The sequence below is a fragment of the Somniosus microcephalus genome, unplaced genomic scaffold (genome assembly GCF_052327205.1).
Source record: "Somniosus microcephalus isolate GS21.2 unplaced genomic scaffold, FLI_Smic_1.0 unresolved_chr1, whole genome shotgun sequence".
NCBI lineage: Eukaryota > Metazoa > Chordata > Chondrichthyes > Squaliformes > Somniosidae > Somniosus > Somniosus microcephalus.
Window position 1 is genome coordinate 37,912,398 of NW_028225179.1, and position 10,000 is coordinate 37,922,397.

Sequence of the window (10,000 nt, forward strand, 5' to 3'; positions counted from 1 at the left end):
CGGAGCCCGCGGGGACCCGTACCCCGGGGAGAGTCGGCGCCCGCAGGGGCCCGTACCCCAGGGAGAGTCGGAGCCCACGGGGACCCGTACCCCGGGGAGAGTAAGAGCCCGTGGGGACCCGTACCACGGGGAGAGTCAGTGCCCGCGGGGACCCATACCCCGGGAAGAGTCAGTGCCCGTGGGGACCCATACCCCGGGGAGAGTCAGTGCCCGCCGGGACCTGTACCCCGGGAAGAGTCGGGGCCCGCGGGGACCCCGGGGAGAGTCAGTGACCGCGGGGACCCGTACCCCGGGGAGAGTCTGTGCCTGCGGGGACCCGTACCCCAGGGAGAGTCGGTGCCCGCGGGGACCCGTACCCCGGGGAGAGTCGGTGCCCGCGGGGACCCGTACCCCGGGGAGAGTCGGTGCCCGTGGGGACCCATACCCGGGGAGAGTCAGTGCCCGCGGAGAACTGTGCCCCGGGGAGAGTCGGTGCCTGTGGGGATCTATTACATTCACGCCTAATTGGCCTCATTTCCTCGCAGCCTTTGAGACGGACCGCTGTTATGAGCCGTTCCTCGCCCACGGCAGCTTCACCAGCAGTGACCTGACGTACAGTGTGGGCAGCACCGTGGAATTCTCCTGTAACCCGGGCTACGCGCTCGAACACGGGTCGGCACTGATTGAATGCGCGGATACCGAGGAACCGCAGTGGAATGCAACCGAGCCTGTCTGTAGAGGTAAGGCTAGGCGGGGCTGACGCTCCCAGTGCTGCACTGTCGGAGGGGCAGTACTGAGGGAGCGCCGCACTGCCGAAGGGGCAGTACTGAGGGAGCGCTGCACAGTCGGAGGGGCAGTACTGATGGAGCGCCGCACTGTCGGAGGGGCACTACTGAAGGAGTGCCGCACTGTCGGAGGGACAGTACTGAGGGAACACCGCATTGTCGGAGGGGCAGCACTGAGGGAGTGCCGCACTGTCGGAGAGACAGTACTGAGGGAGCACTGCACTGTCGGAGGGGCAGTATTGAGGGAGCGCCGCACTGTCGGAGGGGCAGTACTGAGGGAGCACTGCACTGTCGGAGGGGCAGTATTGAGGGAGCGCCGCACTGTCGGATGGGCAGTACTGAGGGAGCGCCGCACTGTCGGAGGGGCGGTACTGAGGGAGTGCCGCACTGTTGGAGGGGCAGTGCTGAGGGAGTGCCGCACTGTCAGAGGGGCAGTACTGAGGGAGTGCTGCACTGTGGGAGGGGCAGTACTGAGGGAGTGCCACACTGTCGGAGGGGCAGTACTGAGGGAGCGCTGCACTGTCAGAGAGGCAGTACTGAGGGAGCGCCGCACTGTCGGAGGGGCAGTACTGAGGGAGGGCTGCATGTCGGAGGGGCAGTACTGAGGGAGTGCTGCACTGTCAGAGGGGCAGTACTGAGGGAGTGCTGCACTGTCAGAGGGGCAGTACTGAGGGAGCGCCGCACTGTCGGAGGGGCAGTACTGAGAGAGCGTCACACTGTCGGAGGGGCAGTACAGAGGGGCCTCTGCACTGTCGGAGGGGCAGTACTGAGGGAGCGCCGCACTGTCAGAGGGTCAGTACAGAGGGAGCTCTGCACTGTCGGAGGGGCAGAACTGAGGGAGCGCCGCACTGTCGGAGGGGCAGTACTGAGGGAGCGCTGCACTATCGGAGTGCTGCACTGTCGGAGGGGCAGTACTGAGGGAGCGCTGCACTGTCGGAGGGGCAGTACTTAGGGAGCGCTGCACTGTCGGAGGGTCAGTACAGAGGGAGATCTGCACTGTCGGAGGGGCGGGTACTGAGGGAGTGCTGCACTGTCAGAGGCGCAGTACTGAGGGAGCGCCGCACTGTCGGAGGGACAGTCCTGAGGGAGCGCTGCACTGTCGGAGGGGCAGGGCAGTACTGAGGGGGCGCTGCACTGTCGGAGGGGCAGTACTGAGGGAACGCCGCACTGTCGGAGGGCCAGTACTGAGGGAGTGCTGCACTGTGGGAGGGGCAGTACTGAGGGAGTGCCACACTGTCGGAGGGGCAGTACTGAGGGAGCGCTGCACTGTCAGAGAGGCAGTACTGAGGGAGCGCCGCACTGTCGGAGGGGCAGTACTGAGGGAGGGCTGCATGTCGGAGGGGCAGTACTGAGGGAGTGCTGCACTGTCAGAGGGGCAGTACTGAGGGAGCGCCGCACTGTCGGAGGGTCAGTACTGAGGGAGCGCCGCACTGTCGGAGGGGCAGTACTGAGAGAGCGTCGCACTGTCGGAGGGGCAGTACAGAGGGGCCTCTGCACTGTCGGAGGGGCAGTACTGAGGGAGCGCCGCACTGTCGGAGGGTCAGTACAGAGGGAGCTCTGCACTGTCGGAGGGGCAGAACTGAGGGAGCGCCGCACTGTCGGAGGGGCAGTACTGAGGGAGCGCTGCACTATCGGAGTGCTGCACTGTCGGAGGGGCAGTACTGAGGGAGCGCTGCACTGTCGGAGGGGCAGTACTTAGGGAGCGCTGCACTGTCGGAGGGTCAGTAGAGAGGGAGATCTGCACTGTCGGAGAGGCAGTACTGAGGGAGTGCTGCACAGTCGGAGGGTCAGTACAGACGGAGCTCTGCACTGTCGGAGAGGCAGTACTGAGGGAGTGCTGCACTGTCGGAGGGTCAGTACAGAGGGAGCGCTGTACTGTCGGAGGGGCAGTACTGAGGGAGCGCTGCAGTGTCGGAGGGGCAGTACTGAGGGAGTGCTGCACTGTCAGAGGCGCAGTACTGAGGGAGCGCCGCACTGTCGGAGGGACAGTCCTGAGGGAGCGCTGCACTGTCGGAGTGGCAGGGCAGTACTGAGGGGGCGCTGCACTGTCGGAGGGGCAGTACTGAGGGAGCGCCGCACTGTCGGAGGGGCAGTACTGAGGGAGCGCTGCACTGTCGGAGAGGCAGCACTGAGGGAGCGCCGCACTGTCGGAGGGGCAGTACTGAGGGAGCGCCGCACTGTCGGAGGGGCAGTACTGAGGGAGCGCCGCACTGTCGGAGGGGCCATACTGAGGGAGCGCTGCACTGTCGGAGAGGCGGCACTGAGGGAGCGCCGCACTGTCGGAGGGGCAGTACTGAGGGAGCGCTGCACTGTCGGAGGGGCAGTACTGATGGAGCGCCGCACTGTCAGAGCTGCAGTACTGAGGGAGCGCTATACTGTCGGAGGGGCAGTAATGAGGGAGCGCTGCACTGTCGGAGGGGCAGTACTGAGGGAGTGCTGCACGTCAGAGCGACAGTACTGAGGGAGCGCCGCACTGTCGGGGGGGCAGTACTGACGGAGTGTCGCACTGTTGGCGGGGCAGTACTGAGGGAGCGCTGCACTGTCGGAGGGTCAGTACTGAGGGAGCGCCGCACTGTCGGAGGGTCAGTACTGAGGGAGCGCCGCACTGTCGGAGGGGCAGTACTGAGGGAGCACCGCACTGTCGGAGGGGCGGTACTGAGGGAGCACTGCACTGTCGGAGGGGCCCATGGTGATCCGTACCCCGGGAAGAGTCGGAGCCCGTGGGGACCTGTATCCCGGGGAGAGTTGGAGCCCGTGGGGACCCCGGGGATAGTCGCTACCCGTGGGGACCTGTACCCCAGGGAGAGTCGGCGCCTGTGGGGACCCGTACCCTGGGGAGAGTTGGTGCCCGCGGGGACCCATACCCCGGGGAGAGTCGGAGCCCGTGGGGACCCATACCCCGGGGAGAGTCGGCGCCTGTGGGGACCTGTACCCCGGGGAGAGTCGGCGCCTGTGCGGACCCGTACCCCGGGGAGAGTCAGTGCCCATGGGGACCTGTAGCCCGGGGAGAGTCGGTGCCCGCGGGGACCCATACCCCGGGGAGAGTCGGAGCCCGTGGGGACCCATACCCCGGGGAGAGTCGCTGCCCGCAGGGACCCGTACCCTGGGGAGAGTCTGTGCCTGCGGGGACCCATACCCCGGTGAGACTGGTGCCCGCGGTGACCTGTACCCCGGGGAGAGTCGATGTTACTGATATGCGGGTGGATGAGCCCATGAGGTTTACACCAATCTCTTTCTCTTCGCCAGCGACCTGCGGTGGGGACATGACGGAATCTTCCGGAGTCATCTTCTCCCCGGAGTGGCCTGAGGTTTACGGGAAGAACCAGGATTGTGTCTGGACTCTCCACGTGCAGGTGGACAAGAGGATCGTGATTGAGATTGAGATGTACGTCATTCCGTTCGGGCGCAGTATGAGGTGTTGGGGGCGGGTCGGGGGTTAATGTCTCTCTCCAAAATTCCACTGGACAAGTCGACAGTAACCCAGCGGGAAGGGCCGAGGCCCCACGGTGCAGGGACACCAGGGGAAGGGCCGAGGCCCCACGGTGCAGGACACCAGGGGAAGGGCCGAGGCCCCACGGTGCAGGGACACCAGGGGAAAGGCCGAGGCCCCACGGTGCAGGACACCAGGGGAAGGGCCGAGGCCCCACGGTGCAGGACACCAGGGGAAGGGCCGAGGCCCCACGGTGCAGGGACACCAAGGGAAGGGCCGAGGCCCCACGGTACAGGGACACCAGGGGAAGGGCCGAGGCCCCACAGTGCAGGACACCAGGGGAAGGTCCAAGGCCCCACGGTACAGGGACACCAGGGGAAGGGCCGAGGCCCCACAGTGCAGGACACCAGGGGAAGGGCCGAGGCCCCACAGTGCAGGACACCAGGGGAAGGGCCGAGGCCCCACAGTGCAGGACACCAGGGGAAGGTCCAAGGCCCCACTGGAAACGTATCTGGGGAACATATCTGGGGCTTTATCTGAGGGAGCCCAACGCTCAATCCCTGCCCTCCACCCGTCTCTAACCCCTCGATCTCTGTCTCTCTGACCAGACTGAACATCCGCAGGAACGACATCCTCTCCATCTTTGACGGGCCTGACTTGAACGCCCGGATCCTCGGACAGTACATGGGGTCCCAGAAACGGTTCAAGGTCTTCTCCTCGTCCTCGGACGCCACCATCCAGTTCCAGTCCGACGTCAGCGACCCCGCCTTTGGAGAGACCCACGGCTTCATCATCCACTTTGCTGGTAGGCCGGCCCGGGCGGGTCGACCCTCTTGAGGGTCGAGCTGAGGGGGGTTTGGCTCCAGCCGTGACCGTGCCACCCTCTTGGGAACCAGGCTCAGACACAGAGCTCCTCTCTCTGATGGGTTGTGGGGGGGGGGGGGCAGTGGGTTAAGACACTAACCATTTCACCCTTTAGGACACGGGTAACGTAAGAAATAGGAGCTGGAGTCAGCCACACGGCCCCTCGAGCCTGCTCCGCCATTCAATAAGATCACGGCTGATCTTCGACCTCAACTCCACTCTCTCGCCCGATCTCCATATCCCTCGATTCCCTCAATATCCAAAAATCTATTGATCTCAGCCTTGAATATACTCAACGACTGAGCCTCCACAGCCCTCTGGGGTAGAGAATTCCAAAGATTCACCGCCCTCTGAGTGAAGAAATTCCTCCTCATCTCAGTCCTCAATGGCCGACCCCTTATTCTGAGACTGTGCCCCCTGGTTCTAGAATCTCCAGCCAGGGGGAAACAGCCTCTCAGCATCGACCCTGTCAATCCCCCTCAGAATCTTCTATGTTTCAATGAGATCACCTCTCATTCTTCTAAACTCCAGAGAGTATCGGCCCATTCTACACAATCTCCCATCATAGGACAGCCCTCTCATCCCAGGAATCAATCTAGTGAACCTTCGTTGCACCGCCTCCAAGGCAAGTATATCCTTCCTTAGATAAGGAGACCAGAACTGTGCACAGTACTCCAGGTGTGGTCTCACCAAGGCCCTGTACAATTGGAGCAAGACTTCCTTACTCTTATACTCCAAGTTTGCAGACGACACAAAGCTGGGTGGGCGTGTGTGCTGTGAGGAGGATGCCGAGAAACTCCACTATGATTTGGACAGGTTGGGTGATTGGGCAGAAGCATGGCAGATGCAATATAACGTGGATAAATGAGAGGTTATCCACTTTGGTGGCAAAAACAAGAAGGCAGATTATTATCTGAATGGCAACAGATTGGGAGAAGGGGAAGTGCAACGAGACCTGGGTGTCCTTGTGCACCAGTCGCTGAAGGTAAGCACGCAGGTGCAGCAGGCGGTTAAGAAGGCAAATGGTATGTTGGCCTTCGTAGCGAGAGGGTTTGAGTACAGGAACAAGGATGTCTTGCTGCAGTTGTACAGGGCCTTGGTGAGATCACACCTTCAGTATTGTGTGCAGTTTTGGTCGCCTTATCTGAGGAAGGATGCTCTTGCCATGGAGGGAGTGCAGCGAAGATTCACCAGACTGATACCTGGGATGGCAGGAATGACGTACAAGGAGAGATTGCGTTGATTGGGCTTATATTCACTAGAGTTTAGAAGAATGAGAGGGGATCTCATTGAAACTTATAAAATTCTAACAGGACTAGACAGAGTAGATGCAGGAAGGATGTTCCCGATGGTCGGGGAGTCCAGAACCAGAGGTCACAGTCTAAGGATAAGGGGTAAGCCATTTAGGACAGAGATGAGGAGGAATTTCTTCACCCAGAGAGTGGTGAACCTGTGGAATTCTCTACTACAGAAGGCAGTTGAGGCCAATTCATTAAATATATTCAAGAAGGAGTTGGATATATTTCTTAAGGCTAAAGGGATCAAGGGATATGGGGAGAAGGCAGGGACAGGGTACTGAATTTGGATAATCAGCCATGATCTCATTGAATGGCGGAGCAGGCTCGAGGGGCCGAATAGCCGACTCCTGCTCCTATCTTCTATGTTTCTATGTAACCTGGATTTATAACAGGGGGTGAAGGGGTTTGATGGGGACGTGCTGTGTGTGTGGGGTTGGGGGGTGAAGGGGTTTGATGGGGACGTGCTGTGTGTGTGGGGTTGGGGGGGTGAAGGGGTTTGATGGGGACGTGCTGTGTGTGTGGGGTTGGGGGGGTGAAGGGGTTTGATGGGGACGTGCTGTGTGTGGGGTTGGGTGGGGTGAAGTGGTTTGATGGGGACGTGCTGTGTGTGTGGGGTTGGAGTGGGTGAAGGGGTTTGATGGGGACGTGCTGTGTGTGTGGGGTTGGGGGGGTGAAGGGGTTTGATGGGGACGTGCTGTGTGTGTGGGGTTGGGGGGGTGAAGGGGTTTGATGGGGACGTGCTGTGTGTGGGGTTGGGTGGGGTGAAGTGGTTTGATGGGGACTGTAGTGTATGTACCTTTAAGGGGAGAACTACTTTTTACAGCTCCTGTATACTGTAGTACCGGCAGTGACCACACCTGTATATAAACCCTGAGTAGGGATCTGTACGTTTAGTTTTAGAGTAACCCTCATCCAGTAAATACCTGTTGATTGTTCCTGCAGTCTCGTGTCTAGTTATTGAAGAACACACAACATCAAAAATACACGGATCTAACAGTGGCGACGAGGCAGATTCGAACCTACCTGCAACTCTGCATTACCTCCCAGGGATTCGCTCCTGGAGAACAGTGGAAGAAAGTTGAGGCCAGAAGCACGGGCGTCGACCACGAGCAACCGCCCAGTCATCCAGCGGAGATTTGAGCATCGCAGGGGAGGCTGTTGAGAGCTGGGCTTGGTTCTCCAGTCACAGTGGTCCAGCGAAACGGGCTGGCAACAGGTACGGCGCAGACCCTTCCCGGACAGCGGCGGCTAGAGCCGACCGACGGCACAGAAAAGGCCGAGCAGCGTCGATGGGAGAAGAGAGAGGGTAGAGCGCACAGGGCGCAGCCAGTGTTCAGGACCGAACGGCGTCAACGGGAGAAGAAGGGAGAGCGCGGGAAAACGCCATTTTGAGCCAGTCTAACCACACCCAGGGATGCCGAAGAGTGGCAGTATCACAGCGTTCGACAATGAAGTCGAAGATTGGACGACATATGTTGAATGCATAGAAGTGTACTGCAAGGCGAATGAAGTGCCAGATGAGAGGAAAGCGCTGGTATTGTTGAATTCCATGGGTGCAAAAACGTATGGCTTACTGCGAAACCAAGTAACCCCAGAGAAGCCAGTGGACAAGGATTTTGGAAACATAGTGTCAATCCTACAGAACCACTTAAACCCCACACCGCTGCTGATAGCAGAAAGATTTAAGTTTTACAAAAGGAACCAGCAGAAAGTTGAAAGTAATGCTGAGTATTTAACGGAACTGCGCAAGCTATCGAAACACTGCCAGTTTGGAACGGGACTGGCAGATACCTTAAGGGACAAGTTTGTGTGTGGGCTTCAAAGTGAAGGAACCCAGAAACGGCTTCTATCAGAAAAGGATCTTACGCTGGACAAGGCTTTCAGCATGGCAGTATCACACGAAGCAGCTGCACGGGGCGCTGCAGAGATACAACGGAGACCGCAAGAATATGGCACAAATAAAATGTCATACGGAACAGTGAAGTGCTATCGCTGCGGCAGAACAACACACGACCATAATGATTGCTGGTTTAAGGACAAAGTGTGCAGACAGTGTGGAAAAGTAGGACACATTGCAAAAGTCTGCAGGTCGGGAAAGAAAACCAGCAGCAAGAAATCTCCACAGGAGAAGTACAAGAAGGTACATAAGGTGACGGAGAGTAGTTCAGACGAACAGAAAAGTGATACAGACTCCGGAAGCAAGGAGCTGGGTTGTCTGAAATTACTTAAGGTGATCCAAACGGAGGATCACCAAACTATCTGGGTCACGCTCAAGATAGCTGGTGTCCAAGTGAAAATGGAATTGGACACAGGATCAGCCCTAACAGTCATAAACCGAAGGGACTACAAGCGGCTATTCTCACACCCTTGAGAGATACAGAGATTGTCTTGAAGATGTACACGGGGCAAAAAGTCTACCCCAAAGGAAAAATAAGGGTGAACGTTGTATATAACAGTAAGGAAACACCAAAAATGGACCTATATTTATTGCCAGATGGAGGACCACCACTACTAGGACGTGAATGGATCCGGAAGATACAGCTAGATTGGCATTCCATACAAACACTGACTGTAGATGCCAAAAAGGATGACGACGCCCCACCTGGACGACTGTCAAAAATGCTAACTGACGCACAAGAAGTGTTCCAGGAGGGACTTGAAACACTAAAAGGCATAACAGCGATGATCAAAATAGAGGAAAATGCAAGCCCAAAGTTTTTTACGGCCAGACCGGTGCCTTATGCGATCCGCCCAGCCGTCGAAGCAGAGCTGGAAGGTTTGGAACGTTCAGGAGTACTGTCCAAAGTGGACTGGAGCGAGTGGGCCACACCCATCATTCCTGTAATGAAGAGGTCGTTGAGTAATACGCCTGGGGAACCAAAGAAAGTTCGCATCTGTGGGGACTTTAAGGTGACAGTGAACCCAGTCCTTCACACGGTACAATAACCGCTTCCACGGATTGAAGATATTTTTGCCTCGCTATCTGGAGGGAAACGCTTCACTAAGATTGATCTGGCCCAGGCGTACTTGCAAATGGAGGTAGAAGAAGCCTCGAAACAGTACCTCACGATCAACACTCATAAAGGTCTCTACCAATACAACCGGCTGGTGTTCGGGGTAGCATCAGCTCCGGCTATTTGGCAAAGGGCAATGGATCAAGTCCTGCAAGGGATTCCAGGGACCCAGTGTTATTTGGACGACATCCTGGTCATGGGCGAAAATGACAGTGCTCACCTTGCCAACCTGGAGCAGGTGCTCACTAGATTGAAGGAATATGGGCTCCGAGCAAATCGCCACAAATGCGAGTTTTTCCAGAAGCAGATCTCGTATTGTGGCCACGTTATTGATGAAGTGGGGTTACATAAGTCCCCTGAAAAGATTGAGGCAGTAGTCAAGGCTCCAGCACCGGAAAATGTGTCACAACTGAGGTCGTTCCTCGGGCTGGTGAACTACTACCATAAGTTCTTGCCGAATTTGTCTACAGTACTACACCCACTGAACACCCTACTGCAAACGGGGGTACCATGGAAGTGGAATGACGAATGTAAACGAGCTTTCCAGAAGTGCAAAGAATTGATCACATCAAAAGAGGTGTTGGCTCATTTCAACCCAGCACTACCAATTCGGTTGGCGTGTGATGCATC

At 58.0% G+C, this 10,000-nt stretch overlaps 1 protein-coding gene across 1 annotated transcript in view; it reads left to right on the forward strand.

The window, feature by feature from the left end:
* LOC147094642 (seizure protein 6 homolog) overlaps positions 1-10,000 on the forward strand; it is a 76,198-nt gene that overhangs the window by 45,365 nt on the left and 20,833 nt on the right. Inside the window, exons 10-13 of the mRNA XM_085974240.1 lie at positions 6-18; positions 525-719; positions 4,011-4,149; positions 4,803-4,999. Of these exons, the coding sequence (XP_085830366.1) occupies positions 6-18; positions 525-719; positions 4,011-4,149; positions 4,803-4,999 (544 nt within the window). The remainder of the gene's footprint in view (positions 1-5; positions 19-524; positions 720-4,010; positions 4,150-4,802; positions 5,000-10,000) is intronic.